The 18,686-nt window shown below is 36.9% G+C and overlaps 1 protein-coding gene and 1 pseudogene across 1 annotated transcript; one reads left to right on the top strand and one right to left on the bottom strand.

Annotated features, from left to right (window-relative positions):
• Positions 1–2,446: 2,446 nt before the first annotated feature.
• On the top strand, positions 2,447–6,127 carry LOC109219273 (annotated as a pseudogene).
• Positions 6,128–12,906: 6,779 nt separating this feature from the next.
• Positions 12,907–18,399, bottom strand: LOC109219272 (transcription factor bHLH140). The gene is made up of 6 exons (XM_019383714.1): positions 18,145–18,399; positions 17,949–18,067; positions 16,162–17,072; positions 14,775–15,399; positions 14,516–14,686; positions 12,907–13,439 (listed from the first exon to the last, which is right to left on the bottom strand). The coding sequence occupies exons 1-6, from the start codon at positions 18,182–18,184 to the stop codon at positions 13,110–13,112; spliced, it is 2,196 nt and encodes a 731-aa protein (XP_019239259.1). The 5' UTR covers positions 18,185–18,399; the 3' UTR covers positions 12,907–13,109.
• Between the last annotated feature and the right edge of the window lie 287 nt (positions 18,400–18,686).

The following is an 18,686-nucleotide window of genomic DNA, read 5'->3' as shown; positions in this document are numbered from 1 at the left end:
TTCCAATAAATAATTGTTCCCTATATTATTTACATTTAAGTTATTCATTTTAAACTATTTCGTAGATAATATTAGTCTTTTTAAACTTTATACTATCATTTATCATTATTTAAGGAGCTACAAGTCAACCTTGACGAGCGCAAAACACAATACGAAAATTAATGCTTGCCAGCCAAATATAGTATAGTAGAATATCGTCTTCACAGGGTTAGATTTAACTAATGTTCAAGTAATTTTTGGATTAAATGTTATTCAGGATGTTCAACACTTTGACTTGGGATGATTAATACTACAACTAACAAATTAAAGTTATAGCAATTAACAATTGATCACAGAGAACTAGAGAGTAAAGCAAAAATTAGTTGTTATCACTATGAGAAATATGGGTCTTGACGTGACAGGTGCAAGACTGCTATCCTGGATTCGGCACAGTTAAATTTCAATCTTAAAGTTCTATTGATTCTCACAAATTCAACAAGTGATTAGCTTATACTTTCAATTAAGATTCCTCTCTCGATTAAATTTAAATCTTCCAGATAAACTAATATGAAGAGCAGTTAAACTTGCGAGAATCTATTGGTAGGAATGATCTAATAAATTAAAGCAACCAAACAATAATCAAATCCATAAATAACAATCAATCACCAAATCATGGCAAACCCTAAGGTAAATTACTCCATAATCATGGAGGAATTCATCACAGATAGAGTTAAAGAATAAAGAAAACATCAATCTAACATTACAATCCAAACTCCCGTATTAAATTGATGAAAAGAAGATGAAATCTTGTGTCTTGCTGCCTCCAATGCTCTCCAAAAGCTCCCTAGGTCAAAAGTCCTCTAAAAATCGTATTTTGGTGTATTTATACCACGTAAGAACGGGCCCGAATAAAACTACCCTTTCATAAGATATGCCCATAAAAGTCCTTAAAAATCACAATAAATCACCTAAGAACTTTTGTGGGGCAGGATATCTTCCTGTACCGTGTTAGCTAAATTGAATCAATATTCATTATATTAAAAGCTTACACTTTTTAAATTTTCACTTTGTAACTCAAATATTATTTAACATAATTTATGTTGTTCAATAAAATTATGTACTAATTGATATGGGTACGCACGCTGACTAGTTTATATCTATGTTATATCAAAACACAAGCACACTTAGCGAAATATCTTTTTTATCCTTTAAATGCATATTTCATGATTGTAATTTAATTATTTTTCTAATATTTAGGGCTTTGAAATCAACTAAAACTCTAGCTATTAAATCTTTCTTATTTGAACTAAGTAACAAGTCCTAAAATTTAGGACTTTAAATTCAAATAAGATTTGCCTTATATAATTCATTCTTTATTTGAACTATGCAACATAATTATATTTCCTCTCATATTACTTTTGCTAGAATTTTGAAATTGCACTGTGAGTTTGTTTGACCAGTTAACTATGAATCATTATTTTATATGACATTATTTAACACATATTAGTTTAAATTAGGCAGCAACCATGTGTTTGCAGATATTCAAGCTCAAGTTTCCTTATTAAACAAAAGTTCAAGTTTAGTGAAAATAATATTTTTGTACATTTTCTTTTCTTGCGTAATGTAGAGCTTCAAGTATTCTGAAATTAGATATAATTTAGTACAAAAAGCTCTGAAAAGGTCTTGCACAAGTACAAATTCACCATATAAATAAATGAACCAAAAATATTCAAGTATATTTAATCATACAAAGAATAATTAAATTATATTTTTGCTGCATATATAATTTATAAATATTCGTTAGAAGTTAGTAGTATTATATGAACATTAGTATTATTAAAGTGTCCATGAAGTATATGCCTAAGCATATATGTAATATGATTGAATACTATATAGGACCATGATTTTCACAGCATAGTTAAAAATATTTAACTTATGGAAAATGCATATCTCAAGAGATTTAGACTCAACTTTCATTTAATTCGTCAATCTATATATATTTAATACCCACCTTATACATGGGAAAAGAAGACTTATTTTTTTATAGAATTCCTATGTGATTCCTATGGCATGAACATGATACAAGTTTTCATCAAATAAATAAATGCGGGTAAACTTTTTTCGTTATTGGTAAACCATTATACACAAAGTATAAACTATTATACTCCTATAATATTTTTGTACAAAAAAAACAAGTACTAGAATAAACCGGAGGACGAACCATTAGAGTAGATGTAAACCTTTAAACATGAATAGTATTTTGGAACTTACAATTATTTACTAATTTTATTTTATAACATAAATACATTTTTTAAATATTATTTAGAAAATTAATTCTATATAAAAAAAAATTAGTATAAGTTTGTTTACGGTCCCTAGCTCCCACTCTACATTCCCCTCCTCACAAGAAAAAGAAAAAAGAGAAAGGCTAAAACAAGAAAAGCAACAAAGTTAAAATTTAAAAACGCAAATCCGCCCCCTGTTTCTTGTTAATCCAAACACTATATAAATCTTCTCAACTCTCTCTCTCTCTCTCTCTCTGTCATGCTCTCACTCGCAACAAAAAAACAAAAACAGCAAACCTTCATATATTCTTCATCAGCACTTTCAATGGATTTCAAGGTCGGTGCAATCGACACGTGTAAACCTTTAAACAACGAAGTAGCCAACGTACCAGCCCAAAACGCCGTTACAATCCAAACTCCAACCGTTCCGTTCAATTCCCCATACTCAACTCTAGGCCGTCACGTCGCACGCCGTTTAGTCCAAATCGGCGTCACTGACGTTTTCTCCGTTCCCGGCGACTTCAACTTAACACTTTTAGACCACCTCGTATCTGAACCTGAACTTACCCTCGTAGGTTGTTGTAATGAACTTAATGCTGGTTATGCCGCTGACGGTTATGCTAGAGCGCGTGGTGTCGGTGCGTGTGCTGTTACGTTCACTGTAGGGGGATTAAGTGTTTTGAATGCTATAGCGGGTGCTTATAGTGAGAATTTGCCGTTGATATGTATTGTTGGGGGACCTAATTCGAATGATTATGGAACCAACAGGATTTTACATCATACTATTGGGTTGCAGGATTTTAGTCAGGAGCTCCGTTGCTTTCAAACTGTCACTTGCTACCAGGTCTGTATTACTGTTCTTATTTATCCCGTTTTATGTTTATCGATGAAAGTCATTTTCCAGAAAATGACTTGTTTTCTCAAAAATATTTTCCTGGAAGAATATCTTTCTAGTGTTCGGTTTAAGAAACATTTAGTATTAATGATGATAATAATGATAGCAAACCCGATAGTATTTTCATGCAATAGGTGTAAGTGTTGGTTAAAGCAGTGATATCGGGTTAAGAGTTAGTAAAAAATAATGAAGGTAAATGATCAACCCAAAAGTAAGGGAAGTCATTTTCCGCTCTTGGTGGACTAAAATAATATTTTCCATCGCAGAATAGAGATTGTATTTTGTGTAATAACAGCTTGTTTGGATGGTTGTTCCTCGTTGTATCGTATTGTATTGTTATCTCAAAACAATGTTTGTTTTGATTGTTTCATTAAAATTTGTTGTATTGTATTGTTAAATCCATTGTTCCGGAACAATGAAATGTCCCATTTTTTAAAACAACCGATTTGATGTAGTGGGATTGTTTCATATTTTTTTTTCCAATTATGCCCTAACTTATTACTTCACAATTCTATTTTACCCTTTATCTTTTTTTCTTATTTTAACTCCAAATCTCCAACTTATAACCTACTTTGTTTTTTTCCAGACCAATGTTAAAGGTGTTTTGCTGCCTTCTGTTTTTATTTTTTCTCCTAATTTGCTTGTAACTCAAATCTAATTAGTTGTGCTCCTTTGTTTTGCCTTCTTCTGTCTCGCTCCTTTGTTTTGCTTTCTTATGTTTTGTCTTCTTATGTTTTGTTTTTTAAAATTATTTTTATGCATAATTTTTGATAAATTTAATATTTAAACAATTGAGGGTATTTTAGTAAACTTATCAGTTACAGTACAGTACGATACAGTCAAACCAAACAACAAAATATTATTTAATAATCACAAGCGATACAATCTATTCAAACATTGTATTCATAAAACGATACGGTACAATACGATACCATACAATACAATACATTATAAAACGATGTGGAACAATGATACAAAAAGAGTGTAAGTTTGTTGGGTTTTGGGTTTTTGCAGGCTGTGGTGAATAATTTGGAGGGTGCACATGAACTGATCGACACTGCTATATCTACAGCTTTGAAAGAGAGTAAGCCGGTGTATATAAGCATAGGCTGTAATCTGCCGGGGATTCCACACCCTACTTTTAGTCGTGAACCAGTTCCATTTGCCCTCTCCCCCAGGTATTATATTCTTGAGCCTTTGTTTATACTTAAAAGACTTAATTTTTTATGATTGTAGATCTCTGTTTATTCTTATTGAAGTCATTTAAATGGATAACAATCTGTTCATTCTGTTGAATTGTATTGAAATATGTAGTGTGTTTTCGATGCTCTTTAGCTAGTCGTTCATGGATCCAAGATTTAAAGGCGGTGGATGCGTCTCGTATCATATATACTTACTTTTATTCCATTTAAAAAATTTAAATTAATATGTAAGGTCCAGGTCTTACTTTTCCAAGAAAATATCCGAAATAACCAAGTACAAAACTACCGAGCAAGTAGATACATAATATCGAGTGTGATTAGACAACCAAAAGTGAGACAATGATAGAGCAGAGCGGCTTGTGATTGACTGACAACAACTAAATGAAATAGTTGATGCATGTATATCCACTCTCCAGGATCTGCCTCTGTTTATTAGTTTGAGTTGCTTATTTTGGTGTCTTTTCCTGGGTGTAGACTAAGTAATATGATGGGCTTAGAAGTAGCAGTGGAGGCAGCAGCTGAGTTCTTGAACAAAGCAGTAAAGCCAGTGCTTGTCGGTGGGCCAAAAATGCGGGTTGCAAAGGCATGCGATGCTTTTGTTGAGTTGTCTGATGCCTGTGGTTATGCTGTCGCAGTGATGCCATCCGCTAAAGGGTTGGTTCCCGAACATCATTCACATTTCATTGGGACTTACTGGGGTGCTGTGAGCACGGCATTCTGTGCTGAAATGGTGGAGTCTGCTGATGCATACTTGTTTGCTGGTACCTATNTTGCCACAAGGATGTGGGTGAGCATCAAATCAATAGAAATCTATAAATTCACTGTGTTTGGTATTGCGTTCCATGATCGTAATAATGACTTCTGCTGTTCTTCGCTGTCTTTCAGGTATGAGTTCCAAATGCAGTATGGATCCATCGGTTGGTCTGTCGGTGCAACTCTTGGTTACGCACAAGCTACACCTGAAAAGCGGGTGATTGCTTGCATCGGTGATGGTAGCTTTCAGGTAAACAGACTCTGTTTGAATTGAATGAAGGAGAATGAATTGTTGGTGTTCCCCCGTGTGTCTAATCCAACTTTATGGCAAAATACATGCAGGTGACCGCTCAGGATATCTCAACGATGCTGAGGTGCAGACAAAGGACCATTATCTTCTTGATAAACAATGGTGGCTATACAATTGAAGTTGAGATCCATGATGGACCTTACAATGTGATCAAGAATTGGAATTACACCGGATTAGTCGATGCAATCCATAATGGAGAAGGAAAATGTTGGACAACCAAGGTGAGTTAAACATCAAAATTTCAATCATAACTTTTGATTTTACTCAGATGTTGAATTAAAAGGTTTCATCTTATGGAAACTATTGCATGTCACTGTTCTACGTAGGTTCGTTGTGAAGAGGGGCTGGTGGAAGCAATTGAAGCAGCAAATGGAGCCAAGAAAGACTGCCTATGCTTCATTGAAGTGATTGTCCATAAAGATGACACTAGCAAAGAACTGCTTGAATGGGGTTCAAGGGTCTCAGCAGCTAATAGTCGTCCACCAAACCCACTGTAAAATCTCTAGTTGTTCAAAATATGTATTTACCTGGTTTGCCACAAAAATGTTGCCACCAATGTTGCCATGTTTAATTTCCGAGTTCCTAGTTTCCCCGGGGGTATTCCACTATGTATTGCCTGTTATGGTACATTTGTAATACAGAAAAGGGCTAAATGTGTCCCTCTACTATTAGAAATTAGTTATAAGTAGCCTGCGTTATACTATTCGAAGGTTTTTGTCCCTGCCGTTAGTCATTTAAATATATCTACCCCTCCATCTAACGGTCAACTCGGACACACTTTTAAAACGACATGTGGCAGCCAACTGTTTATTCGGGTCATTAGCAACCCAGAACATTAAAATACAACACATCTATCCGGATCCAGAAATATATTATGGCCCTACAAAAAATTCATTATTTAGAAAAATAATGAGATGCTTTTGAAGACTCCAAAACCGACTGAGCTCCATCATCACCGCTGACAAAGAGCTATCGAACTATCGGCGGGAAAACGCCATTCACCAAAAAAACAGAGGCGACAATCAACTCACAATCCCAACAAAAATTCAATCAAAAACTCAACAAACCCCATTTCAAAATTACTACTCCTAAACATGCAAAGAAATTACCAAATCACAAAGAAGTATAAGTAGGTAAAAAAATTGGAGCATTGCTGGTGAAGAAGAAAAATAAAACCAAGACTAAGGCTCCTCTATTTGCTCTTCAATTCTCACCGACTTTAGCATTCAATGAACTTCTGAGCAAATCTTTGGATATATCAAATAAAAATGGCCTAAGCCATTGGAATTTTAAACTCCAAGACTCATCTCCACTGATGCATGTAAAATTTTGGAATAATTATATGTATGATTGAGTGGGTTTTCCAGCTATTAGGTCCATTGGTGCTTTAGAAGTTGGCATAAATTAAAATAAGGTGAGAATGTAAGAAGAAAGGAAGAAAGAAAAGGAAAAAAGGAACAGAGAGGAGGGGAATAGGGGGGACGAAGAATACTCGGAGAGAAAGGAGGAGGGGAAGGAGAGGAGAGGGGTTTTTGGGGTGTTATTCGGATTCGGGTCTGGACCGGGTGGATTTGGATCTAAGAGGAAACATAGTTTAGGTATTTAAAATGCTGCCACGTGTCTATGAGAATGGGTCCCTTAGATGGAGGGGTAGATATATTTAAATGCATAACGGCGGGGACAAAAACCTCCGAATAGTATAACGGAGGCTACTTATAACTAATTTCTGATAGTAGAAGGACACATCTAGCCCTTTTCCGTTTGTAATATTGTCCTTTTCTTTCGTTAGCTTGTTTATATAATGGCTTTTCCTTTGGAACTCTATAGTTAGCTAGTAATAAGATATGTATTTACTTTTAAGCCATTGTTTAATATGTCTTTAGTCTTTAGTCTTCAGAACTAGCTGTCCTTAATTTATGAGCTTGTAAATATAAGTTTAGAACTACCTATCCTTAACTTTTGAACTTGTAACTCTAAGTTCGGGACTACATGTCCTTAACTTTTGAACTTGGAACTCGAAGTTCAGGACTAATTGTTCTTAATTTTTGTGTTTGTAACTCTATGTTAAGGACTACCTGTCCTTAATTTCTGTGCTTCTAACTCTAAGTTAAGGACCAAGTGTCCTTAATTTTTGAAGTTCCAACTCTAAGTTCAGGACCAAGTGTCCTTAACTTATGAGTTTGTTGCTGTAAGTTCAGGACTAGCTGTCCTTAATTTATGAGCTTGTAAGTCTAAGTTAAGGACTACAAGTCCTTAATTTTTGAGCTTGTAACTCTAAGTTCAGGACTACATGTCCTTTACTTTTGAAGTTGTAACTCTAAGTTCAGGACTGCATGTCCTTATTTTTTGAACATGGAACTCTAAGGTCTGGACTACCTGTGAATTCAGTATAAGTTCTACTGCATAATATTTCTACAGAGCTATTTTCATTATTAATTCTACTGACTTATATTTCCTGCTCTGGTTCAAAGGACAATATTGTTTCCGACTGACCTGTGCTTTAACTTGAATGGAGGGCAAAATTCCAAGTGTGTATTTTGTTGGTGCAGAAAGGAGAGTATGAAAGAGTGAAACTTTAAAGAAAGCTTACTGCAGTGAGTGAAGTAATACAGTTTGGGTTGAGTTTGTTGAAGGGATTTGAACGTGATGTAGGAGGTGGAGGCCATGTGTGGCCGTTACTGAATTCAGGAGAAAAGGGAGATGGAGAGACTGGCAAGGAATATAACATGGACAGAAAAGAGATAGAAGAAAGAGTAACACCGTCTTTTCATATTAATTTTAATAGATTAGTGGCTATTTTTGCTCTGCATTAAAAATGCTGGATAAAAAGTAAATACAATTTTAAAAAGTGACTATCCCACGCAATTTTTACTAGTTTTTCGATACTCATGGATAACAAAAACTTATTTTTGATAATTGAGAAATCTTTAAAGGCTATTGGGTACAAAACTCAGTAAATAATCGGTCCGTTTCTCTACTTTTCTCCGCTTAAACATTAAGCGGAAACGACAGAGTTTGATTAACTTAGCGTTCTTTTATTATTGACCCAAAAAAATAGCATTTGCGGTGGTTGTTTCCACTAGTCCAGGAAAATATGTTTTTTTTTTCAATCGATTCACGTGGAGTGGTGGAAGTCACTCCCAGCTGACCAATTTCACATGGATCATAAACTTTAATGACTTTGTATTTGGTACCATAATTTTTGGTTCCATCATGACGCTTGTGAATAAATTCTCGAGTTTCAGTCAATTTGACACGACTTTTTTATTTGAGATCTTGGATCCTATTTCGGTTAATGACATGATGGGAAAGTTTTCCATTTTTAAGTCACTGTAACAAATAGTCAAACCCCCTACTATATTAATATGAACTAGAACTCAATTACAGAATCGGATAATAATTCAACACTAACTACTGAATTACAATGAGATGTCGTTGCTACTGTGTCAAAACATAAAATCATAAAACTGTTAGAAGAATAAAAGAAACTGGAAAAATAGTAAAGATTAAGAAATATTCCGAGTCCACAATTTGCTTGTGCGTCCTTAAGGAATTTTAACCCCCTCACACGTTGCCAAGGTAATGGATTAAATCCTCCCAGGATAAAACGGAATAAATACCAATGAACTTAAAGAACGGAGCAAAATCACACTTACGAATTTGAGAGAGAGAGACTGCGAATTAGAATGCAGTATTTTCAGAAAGACAATTATTGGAAGAGGTGTGATGTTTGTTCTGAGAAGTTTACGCGGCCTATCGAGAGTGGCCCTTAATTAATTATTAAATAAATTTTGTCCAAAAAATAATCTTATCGATCGTTTGACAAATCCGAAGCCGAAGCCGAAGTCGAAGCCAAAGCCGAGCGAGCGAGCGACGGCGCGAGGGTTCATTCTCTTCAACCCCTTTTAAGAGCTTTAAGAAGTGATTCTATATATAAGCACACAAATGTAGTTGTCCCTCACCAATGAGGGACAAAGTGCAAGTCAAAAGCTCACTTCATTCAAATTTTTATTTTCCTCCATTTTATTTTCCATCATTTCCAATTCACACTCTTATACTTTAATGCCCAATGCTTAAAGTCTTTGAAGCCCAATGCCTTTAAAGTCCAACATGAGAAATATAGGATTAGAGATAAAGAAGGGGAAATTAGAAGCTTAGACTCAGAGCAAGGAGATGAGAGGAACAGACATTTTCTTCTTCAACAATTGGCATAAACCAAAAATCACAGACCACTAACCCTTTTAATAGAACCGCTCTTATACCCACTATTCATCCTGGATCCCAAATTAACCCGGCCTTATTGCTTGTTCTCGGCCCAATAACTCTTTTCAGCCCAATAGCTCCTTGTGTGACATTGGGTTGGGCTTTATTCATAACAATACTCCCGTCCTCGTCCTGAATAAGAACCTTGTCCTCAAGGTTCGAGTCAAGAACAATGATATTCACAAGCTCCCAACCAATTAGATCAATACCAAGGCATGATGTGTAACTTGAGAAAATTATGTGGACTAGTACACCTATAAACCTTGCGTACCATATTTTTGAAGCTATGAACAGTAAGCTAAATGAAAGTTCCCCTGCAAATATTCCCGTAGCGAACCTCCACAAAATCATGGTCTCAGTTAAATGGAAATTGTTTATTGTGTTGGCCAAATGTACTTCGCATTGGACATGGCTGTGATAATAAAAATGTTGTTGTTCTTGTGAAAGCTCCATAGGCCACAGCAATACTGGAATAAAAAACATAATGGAGATTACGATAATAATATCGTTGACATGATTAAGCTCCACAACAGCTTCATAATATGCACCATACTCAATTTACACTCCAGCGTAACACAGTGCAACTAAAAGATTGAGTGAAGTCAAGTTGGAGTACATCTCCCTCATTATATTAACCCCCTTCAAATATTTATACATAGTGGAATCATCATACTTGCCATCCACTAGATCTGATTTTTCCCTCCATGGTACATTGTCATGCTTAGGCATTTTCACTGTATCCTTACGTCTCTTAAAATGGGCAGATTTTAAGTCAGACTCAACTTGTTCCATGTAACCCCATAGCTTGTAAAAATTTGGTTGATTAACCACAGTCCACCAGTACATCTCCTCATGTGGAAATTCTTCTTGAAAGCTCTTAGTCAGAATAAATGGAAATCCCAAACTTGACAATGTGATAGTGAATAGACTCTGTGATTGAATAGCAGTTGGGTCAGTCAAGCTTGAGCGAATTGCAATGACAGTACCAAAGAAGTCCATACCGAGAATAACACATACAGATTGTATGGTGCGGACGAATTCAAGTACCTTGTGTTGTCTCTTACTCTTATGGATCTTGTCTTTATGGCTTGAGGCAAGAACAATATAAGTAGCGCACTTCCCTCCAAATGTCTCGTTATAGTCACTCAAGTATTCATCTACACAATCATTTACAAACGTCCCGCCATAAGCTCTGTCGAACTCGTGCATCTGCAAAAAGGAAGCAACATGTGGATGCTCCTGGCTCACAATAAAGTGGTCTACATTGAAAAGCTCTTTCAGCTGCATCATAGGCAAATCAAACTCCAAGCTACCATCAGGTTCCAAATGAAATAATGTATAATAGGGACCAAGAAATCTATTGTTATCCTTTGCAAGCAGTTCTTGAGCTTTAAACAGATATAGATGCACAAGAAACAGTCACAAAAGTCCCTATAACAAAATGAAGTGAAGTCACGTAGTTCAAGCATCTAGAGCAAATGCAGTCACTATAGTTGTGTGCTATTATGAAGACGGCTAAGGTGTGCAATCTGGCATAATCAAGATAAGGATCAGGATCAAAGATAATATACGTCAAAGCAGACCTTGATTTATGAACTAGACCAAACAGAGGAAACAAGAGTCTAGTAGCTTTATTGACCCGAATATGTGGTGACTGCTTGGACTAACTTTCGGCTAATACTTGGAGCCTTCTCCATATTTTCTGCTCCCGAGCACACTCTCTAGATTTAGACAACAAGAATCCTGGAAGATCGCGTTCCTTCCCAGTATCAACCCAATTACAGCTGTGTGAGCCAAAGTCAAGGTAAAGTGACACCTCATTTTGATTAACCCCACCAGTATCTTCAAGAGAATTACGCAAACATGGAATTGTGCCAAACAATAGTGTGCCGTCAAATGGAAATTCTATTACAGCAAATCTCACACTCGCATTCGACAACACAATTCCTCGACTAGTAAAAACCAGAAGATCTGATGTATCCCATTGACGAGATTTGTCAAATAACTGAGCAACAGTAGTACCTCGTGAATTTACTTCCTCCCCAGTATTAGATCCGATCGTATCATCAAACACCTCACTATGTACCTTAGTTTGGAAGCTGGTATTTGGGCATAAGCTATCGCCATACACCTTGGATGCTGTAGTAACAGAGTTGTCTCCCTCATGGACAATCACATTAAGAACATGAATGCTTGAGCTCACTGTGGCGTGTGAATTTCGTCGAACACCGGATCATCAATAGTGGCAGAAGGTTCATGTACGAATTCCACTACCTCTACTGATTGTGCATTCCCAATTTGAGGTGCTTCTATATCCTCAGGATTTTCAGTCTCAGTAATATTGCCAGTAATCAATGTCAAGGAAGCTACAGTTTCATACTGCACTGGAAATTTATCGAACATATGGTCCGCCTTCGAGTTCCCATTTTCATAGGCCGATTCAAATGCTGATGACTTCGGAAGAAGGCTTGGAGCAGGAAAGGGAGATACTATAGGGACATGGTTAATGTAGTTAAAGCTAACCTGTGAGGAATCAACGAGACGCCTCACCGGATATGTTTCGTTCTGCTGTCGAAAATGATGTGCAAATTTCTCTTTGAAATGCCCCCAATCGAAAAATTGCTTGTTCCGGAACAACCAATTGAACCAAGTAAGAGCTTCACCATCAAGGTAGAAGGAAGGAAGAGGTAGTCAGTCCTTCTAGGAGAAGCCAAGGTAGGTGAAGTAACACTCAGCTCGAAAAATCCATCTCTGGGTTGTCGATGCCATTAAATCGATCTAGTACCATCGCTGCCATTGGAGTCCGATGGATGAAAGCACCAATGTAACAAATAGCCAAACCCCTTGCTATGTTAACATGAACTAGAACTCAATTACAGATTCGAATAATAATTCAACACTAACTACTGAATTACAATGAGAAATATAAGGATTAGAGGTAAAGAAGGGGAGATGAGAAGCTTAGACTCAGAGCAAGGAGATGAGAGGAACAGACATTTTCTTCTTCAGCAATAGGCATAAACCAAAAATCACAAACCACTAACCCTTTTAATAGAACCGCTCTTACACCCACTATTCATCCTAGATCCTAAATTAACCCGGCCCCATTGCTTGTTCTCGGTCCAATAACTCTTTTCAGCCCAATAGCTCCTTGTGTGACACTGGGTTGGGCTTTGTTCATAACAGTCACCAATGCTGATTTATAAAAAAAAAAAATAATAAAGAAAACAGCAAAATCAATCGTATATTAAACCATCTCTAATCCAAAGTGAATATTGCTGTTAAAGGACATTTTCAAGTCACCAGGAACAAAGACCAACTGAAATTGTTCATATAATCCTCCTAACAGCCTAAACTTTTCCCCCAAATTGTATATACATATGCTGTCTCAATACAACACAGCTCAATCTTAGTGTCTAAACTCAATGATCTGCATCTTTACCTTCTAACAAAACTAGACGACCATTTTGCAGCAGAAATGCAGGAAAGGAAGCTTGACAAGAACTAATATGTGCCTTAAGGCGAGGAATGTTTGGATGTGCACTTCGACATCGATGGCACCTTAGCTCCATGGAAAGGAAATTCTCATCCTTCAAAGTGGCCTTCCCATTTTGGCTAACTTCATCTATTACATCAACTGAATCCCGGAAGAAGGGCGAGTTGAATGAATTCCAGTGCTTCTTATTCTTCAGATGTTTTGAATCGAAGTCTTGGCTTATCACATGAAGATGCAGTTGACGCATTGAAGGAGCCTACACACAAAAGTTAACCAAAATATATAATAGGAGATGTAGAAGAAAAAAGAGTTGAGCATTTTGACTCTATCTGAGGAAGGGATCCAAGAAGAGAAACAAATGGTTGGGGTTGAACTGAACCCTAATTACAATTACTGGGTTCAGCTGAACCCTAATATTTTCAATGGCAAGCATAAATATATAAATATATACGTGAAAATGTACTAAAATTTCAACAAATAATTGAAGGCATACTTTCAAAAATACAATGAGCTCAATGGAAAGAACATTAAGGTTGAACCCATCAAATTTAAGTTTTGGAATCCGCCTAGGAGGGGATTGATGACATGGCTTGGATAAAGAACAAGGTGGAGGAATCCCCACTGAAAAATCCAAACCCAATAAACTGTTCCCCAACACACACTCTCGGCGTGTGTACCACACCAACCAATATAAATAGAAACTAGTGTTGTTTATACAATTCTGCCATTTCAGACATGTCGCCTTGGCCCCTGTTATATGATCACCACTGATTCCATTTAAACTACCAGATGCATCAAAACCACCTCATTCCATTTAAACTACCAGATTCTTAGTGCACTGGTGACTGGTGAACTTCTAATCCACAGTAATAAAACTTAACAAACTCTCGTAAACATCTTTTTAATAGAGAAAATGTTATGTAAAGTTGCAGTACTCCCTTGAGAGAACAAATTTTCACCTACAATATTTCCCAGGCTTGAAGGTAAAATTAGTGGCAAGTAAAGCACACAAAACATGGCTCGTATTTTCTTTTGCTGATCTAAGCTTCCACGGCATTATAGTATTTCAAACAAGATAAGTTGTAAATCATTAGTTTTACCTGCATTGCAAATAGTTTGTCTCTGGATAGAATAAAGGAAATACGAAATGGTAATCAAGCAGTATATAAATATCCAACCTGCCAACACTCCCTAACACCCCCCACCCCAACCCCCCTCACCCCCAAAGAAAAAAAAGTAGAGCGTAAACATTAAAAATGGTACTCCTATGTACTGCTTTTCTTATCTCTTATGATTCTTGCAAGCACAAGAATTGGAGATGGTTCAACGTACCGAATGATATCCAAGGCGGAATATCAATGAATTATTTTCAGATAAAAACATCTCAGCCCACTTCAAGCCAACACTGTGCATTGTCTTTAATAATGTGAGGTGCTCCTTCTGAACGTCTGCAAGACGATCAAGACCTTCAACGCGTGCCAACACTAAGAAGTGTTTCTGAGCCTGCAAGAGAATACATATATTTGTCAAATTCACAAGGGAGAACTGCCAAACGGGGGGAGGGGGAGGGGCAGGGAGAGAGAAAGATTACCTTTGGATAAAGATCATTCAGTACAACAACATCATCTGACTTCTCTATTATATTCTTATGCCTCTCAGGATGCATTGCAGTGTCATAAAGAGCTTGAGCCCATGAGCCCCATGCCTTTCTTGTCTGTTCACCACTATTTCCATCTCCAGAACTTCCAACATTGGGTCCAGGTTCTTTCACAAAGCTTTTGTACTTCTTGTTCATGTCAGCTTCACAGACAGCTTCCCGCTTGGCTTTCTGATCACCATTTGTAGAACCTTGCTCTGGCTGAGCTTCTCTTTTCAGTTCTTTTTCAAAATTATCCTTAGACGGTTCTCCTTGAGTCCTAGCTATAGAAGCAAAACCATCAAAAAGAGATGAGTAAGCTTCCCGGAGTATTTGACAGCCCTTGACATAGTCATTGTTGAGATGGTTTGGTCTCTGGGGATTCATATTTGGTCCAAGGACATGTATGACATGAGTAACCCCTTCCCTACTAAACAAGGGAGAAGATGAAGGAAGAGGGACAACAATAGCTTTTCCAGGACTAAGGGATCCAATTCTAGCTTTGGTTGCAGTTTCAAGGGCAGGACCAGCTGCACTAAATATAGCAGCATTTACACCTCCACCTCCTGGTTTTAGTCGCCTGAGAAAAGTTGGCTTTTAGATGACAAGCAAATCAAGCAACAACACATAATATCTTGGCAAGATAATATCACGCTTCAGTAAAAACAGATAGAATATGTGTCGACGGAGTATTATATTACGAGTGGGTGAGCATACAACTAAATTGGTATCGAGGACCTGCTGGACATCACTAAAAATGGAAATATCTGCAAGATTGTTTAGCACCCTGCTATTTAATGGCTCTACATGCACACGTCGACATCAAAACCACTCATGTGTACCACATTGATTCATGAAAGTAGATTTCTGCTAGAAAATCTCTCCCTCCACATTGCAGCTCTGGCAAAAGAAGGTTAGTTTAGGCACAAGACAACACATAGTTCCATTTGTTTAACATGCCATACTTATTAATTTTTCTTGAAAAAATAGTTCATCTCATTGAGAGATTTTCTAGCAGAAATCTACTCTCATTTGTTTAACATGCCATTAAACTACCTTTTTTTTTTCTTGAAAAAATAGTTCATCTCATTGAAAATGTTGGAATACTTTCATTTACATCTGACTTACAGGTAAATTTTGGAGCTGCCATAAAAGGTGGTGTTCAAATGAAATTAATGTATTACCACTTGCTTTCCCTCACCAACTTCATTTTTCATTAAACAGAGCTTCCACCACAGAACATGCAAACAGAAAGAAAAAGGGAAGTTTCTGGTAAGGCTCTCGCAGAGTTAAATCAATTTTCTCGTTTTCACTAGTACAGTATAATGGCGCAGAGATTTACCAATTAGTGGCATTAGCGATTGCGGTGCAGTGCAAACCTCCTTCCGAGTATAATTTAGTTATATTCCCCGCAAATGTAAAAAACTTTTTGGAGTCGATGTTCTTCTCTGCAGCTTTAGCCTTGACAAGGGACAGTATTTTTGAATTCTGAGACAAATCCACCAAGACAAGCCTAGCATTTCCAAGCTTATTTACATATTCTTCAACCTTTTCAACTATTATATCCGATGCTTTATCAAGATTGAAATGGAAATCTGCTGTAGAAATAGATGGAAATGCAAGTGTGGGGGTATTTTCTAAAGAAATGTTACTGCCAGCAGCTGTCATTTTAGGTTCTTCACGGCTCTCTACTACTTGGTTGGAGTCCGTTTTCTTGGTGGCATGAGATTGAATATTCTCTGGAGAGACATTCGTCACAGTATCAGAATATCCAGGAGGATCCTTTTTCTTGAGGAACTTCATTATACCAAGTTGGACTTTGGCATCTGAGTTCTTCTGCCCAAAAAAGCCTGGTGGAAGTTTATCTGATGGACCAAGTGCAGTGTACGTATTGATTGCAGCTTGAACATTGTTTTCATCTTGGCAAACCGTAATTCGAGCATATCCTTCATTCAGCTTAGGCAACTCTTTCTTTTGTAGCATCCTATTCACAACTGCAGCAGCCTTCCCACCTTGCAAGTTTCCTTCATGCCCCGTCCTCTTAACCGACCGAGAAATACAAACCTTAGCTGGAAGATCAAGTACCACAGCATGCTTCTCAACTTCTGGACCAACAAGCTTTACAAAATCGGCCCGCTGTTCTCTATCCAAGTTGCATCTATCTATAAATACACTTTTGCCTTCCTTTAGCGCACTAGCTGCACCTGCCAAGCATTGGTTCTTTGTCCCAGCCTTACCATTCCCAATGGTATCCTACAATAGCAAATAGAACTTCTCAATCTTCCAAAGTGAGAACTTATCTTTCTAATAACATGTTTTGATATAGTATTACATCTAATAATCTGCGAGGTGCTGATAAGTTCGGTAGAGAATAAACATAAACATAAGCATGCTTCATATCCTAATAACCAGCAAAAAACCTAAACTTGTCGTATGCATACATGAAATGCAACACTAAGCTACTCCGGCCAGAGTGAAAAACTAGAAAACAACTCTTCATTTTCTTTTCCAGTACAAGCGATGAGGGGCTTTGGAAGAGGAGTGTAAAGGGGAACTGGCAGTACCCTCGCTTACTCTAAGGCAGGTGAAATTGAATCAAATGCCAATTTCCCATAAAGTTAGCACCTACAAAATCTATTGAATAATGAACCATGTCACTACCCCAGTACCCATATAAAGAGCAACCTTTTAGTTCACCTTGAAACTTTCTACTCCAGTATTCTTACAGAACAAGCTGTAGATTCCCGAAAATCAAAACATGCATGCACGTTGTACAACAACCAGCAAATATATCCTCTTCGGCCCAAAAAGAATGGCGGAGGATCAACTCATTAAATTTCCCTGGTGAATTCAGGCATAATTTCTTAGATTATTGAAACAAAATTTACACATTTGGGAGTTCAGCTCACAATTTTTTATATCCAGATACATTTAAAATATTTATAAAACATCATAGTCAAAGGAAAAATTGTTCGATACCCCAACAGTAAAATTGTTACTACTATCTTTTTGGGACAGTAAAACATCATAGTCAAAGGACCCTATTCAGCCATTCCATCATATAGACACATTTTTGCAACATACATACAAAGAAAGAAAACTAGTTAGTACTAACAGATAAGAACTAACCTGGCAAATACGAACCCAATGGCGGGTAGAGACTCTCATTACAAGGTCACAAAATGTAGACTTACCACTTCCTGGAGCACCCATCAAGATTACCATTATGGGTTTCGCTTCATCCTTCCCTATTTTCAATCAATTAATCAAAACTTTGAAAAAATGAACAAATTGAGCAAAAGATTACTGTTAAAACAAGAATCACCTTTTGAATTAGTTTCAGGATCAATTTCCATTGCTTCCATGTTATTAGGAGATGCAAAAAGTTGTTTCTTGCACTAAATGAGGAATTGGATCGTTTTACATGCTTTTGAGGAGAGTTTCGGAGCTTTTCAGGTTCGAATCACTCGACACACTTCTTAAGGAACTTCTACACGGGGAGGAACTGTTAAAATATTCTTTTTGGTTTTAATATTTTTTCAATTGAAAATCGAAAGCTTCTGTTTTCTTTCCCCTCTTCCCCTCGCTCCCCCTTATATAACCTGTTTGGCCAACCCTCTTCAAGTCCAAAAATATTTTTATTTAATAAAATAAATACTTCCTTTTTAGGAATAGGTGCAACCACACTAAGATAAAGATTAAGAATAAGGATATTCGGATATTCAGGAAAAGGTGGGCGTGGCCCCATGAATGGGAAGCAAGGTTGAGATAGATCAGGCACGTTCAAAGAACAAGCCCAGATGCCCCACTAAGAAAGTGTGAGCGGTTGACTTTGGTGGGTACGAGGGGAGGTAAATGGCGATCTAA

Source organism: Nicotiana attenuata, unplaced genomic scaffold (assembly GCF_001879085.1).
Source record: "Nicotiana attenuata strain UT unplaced genomic scaffold, NIATTr2, whole genome shotgun sequence".
NCBI classification, from domain to species: Eukaryota; Viridiplantae; Streptophyta; class Magnoliopsida; order Solanales; family Solanaceae; genus Nicotiana; species Nicotiana attenuata.
This window is presented reverse-complemented; position numbering and strand designations above follow the sequence as displayed.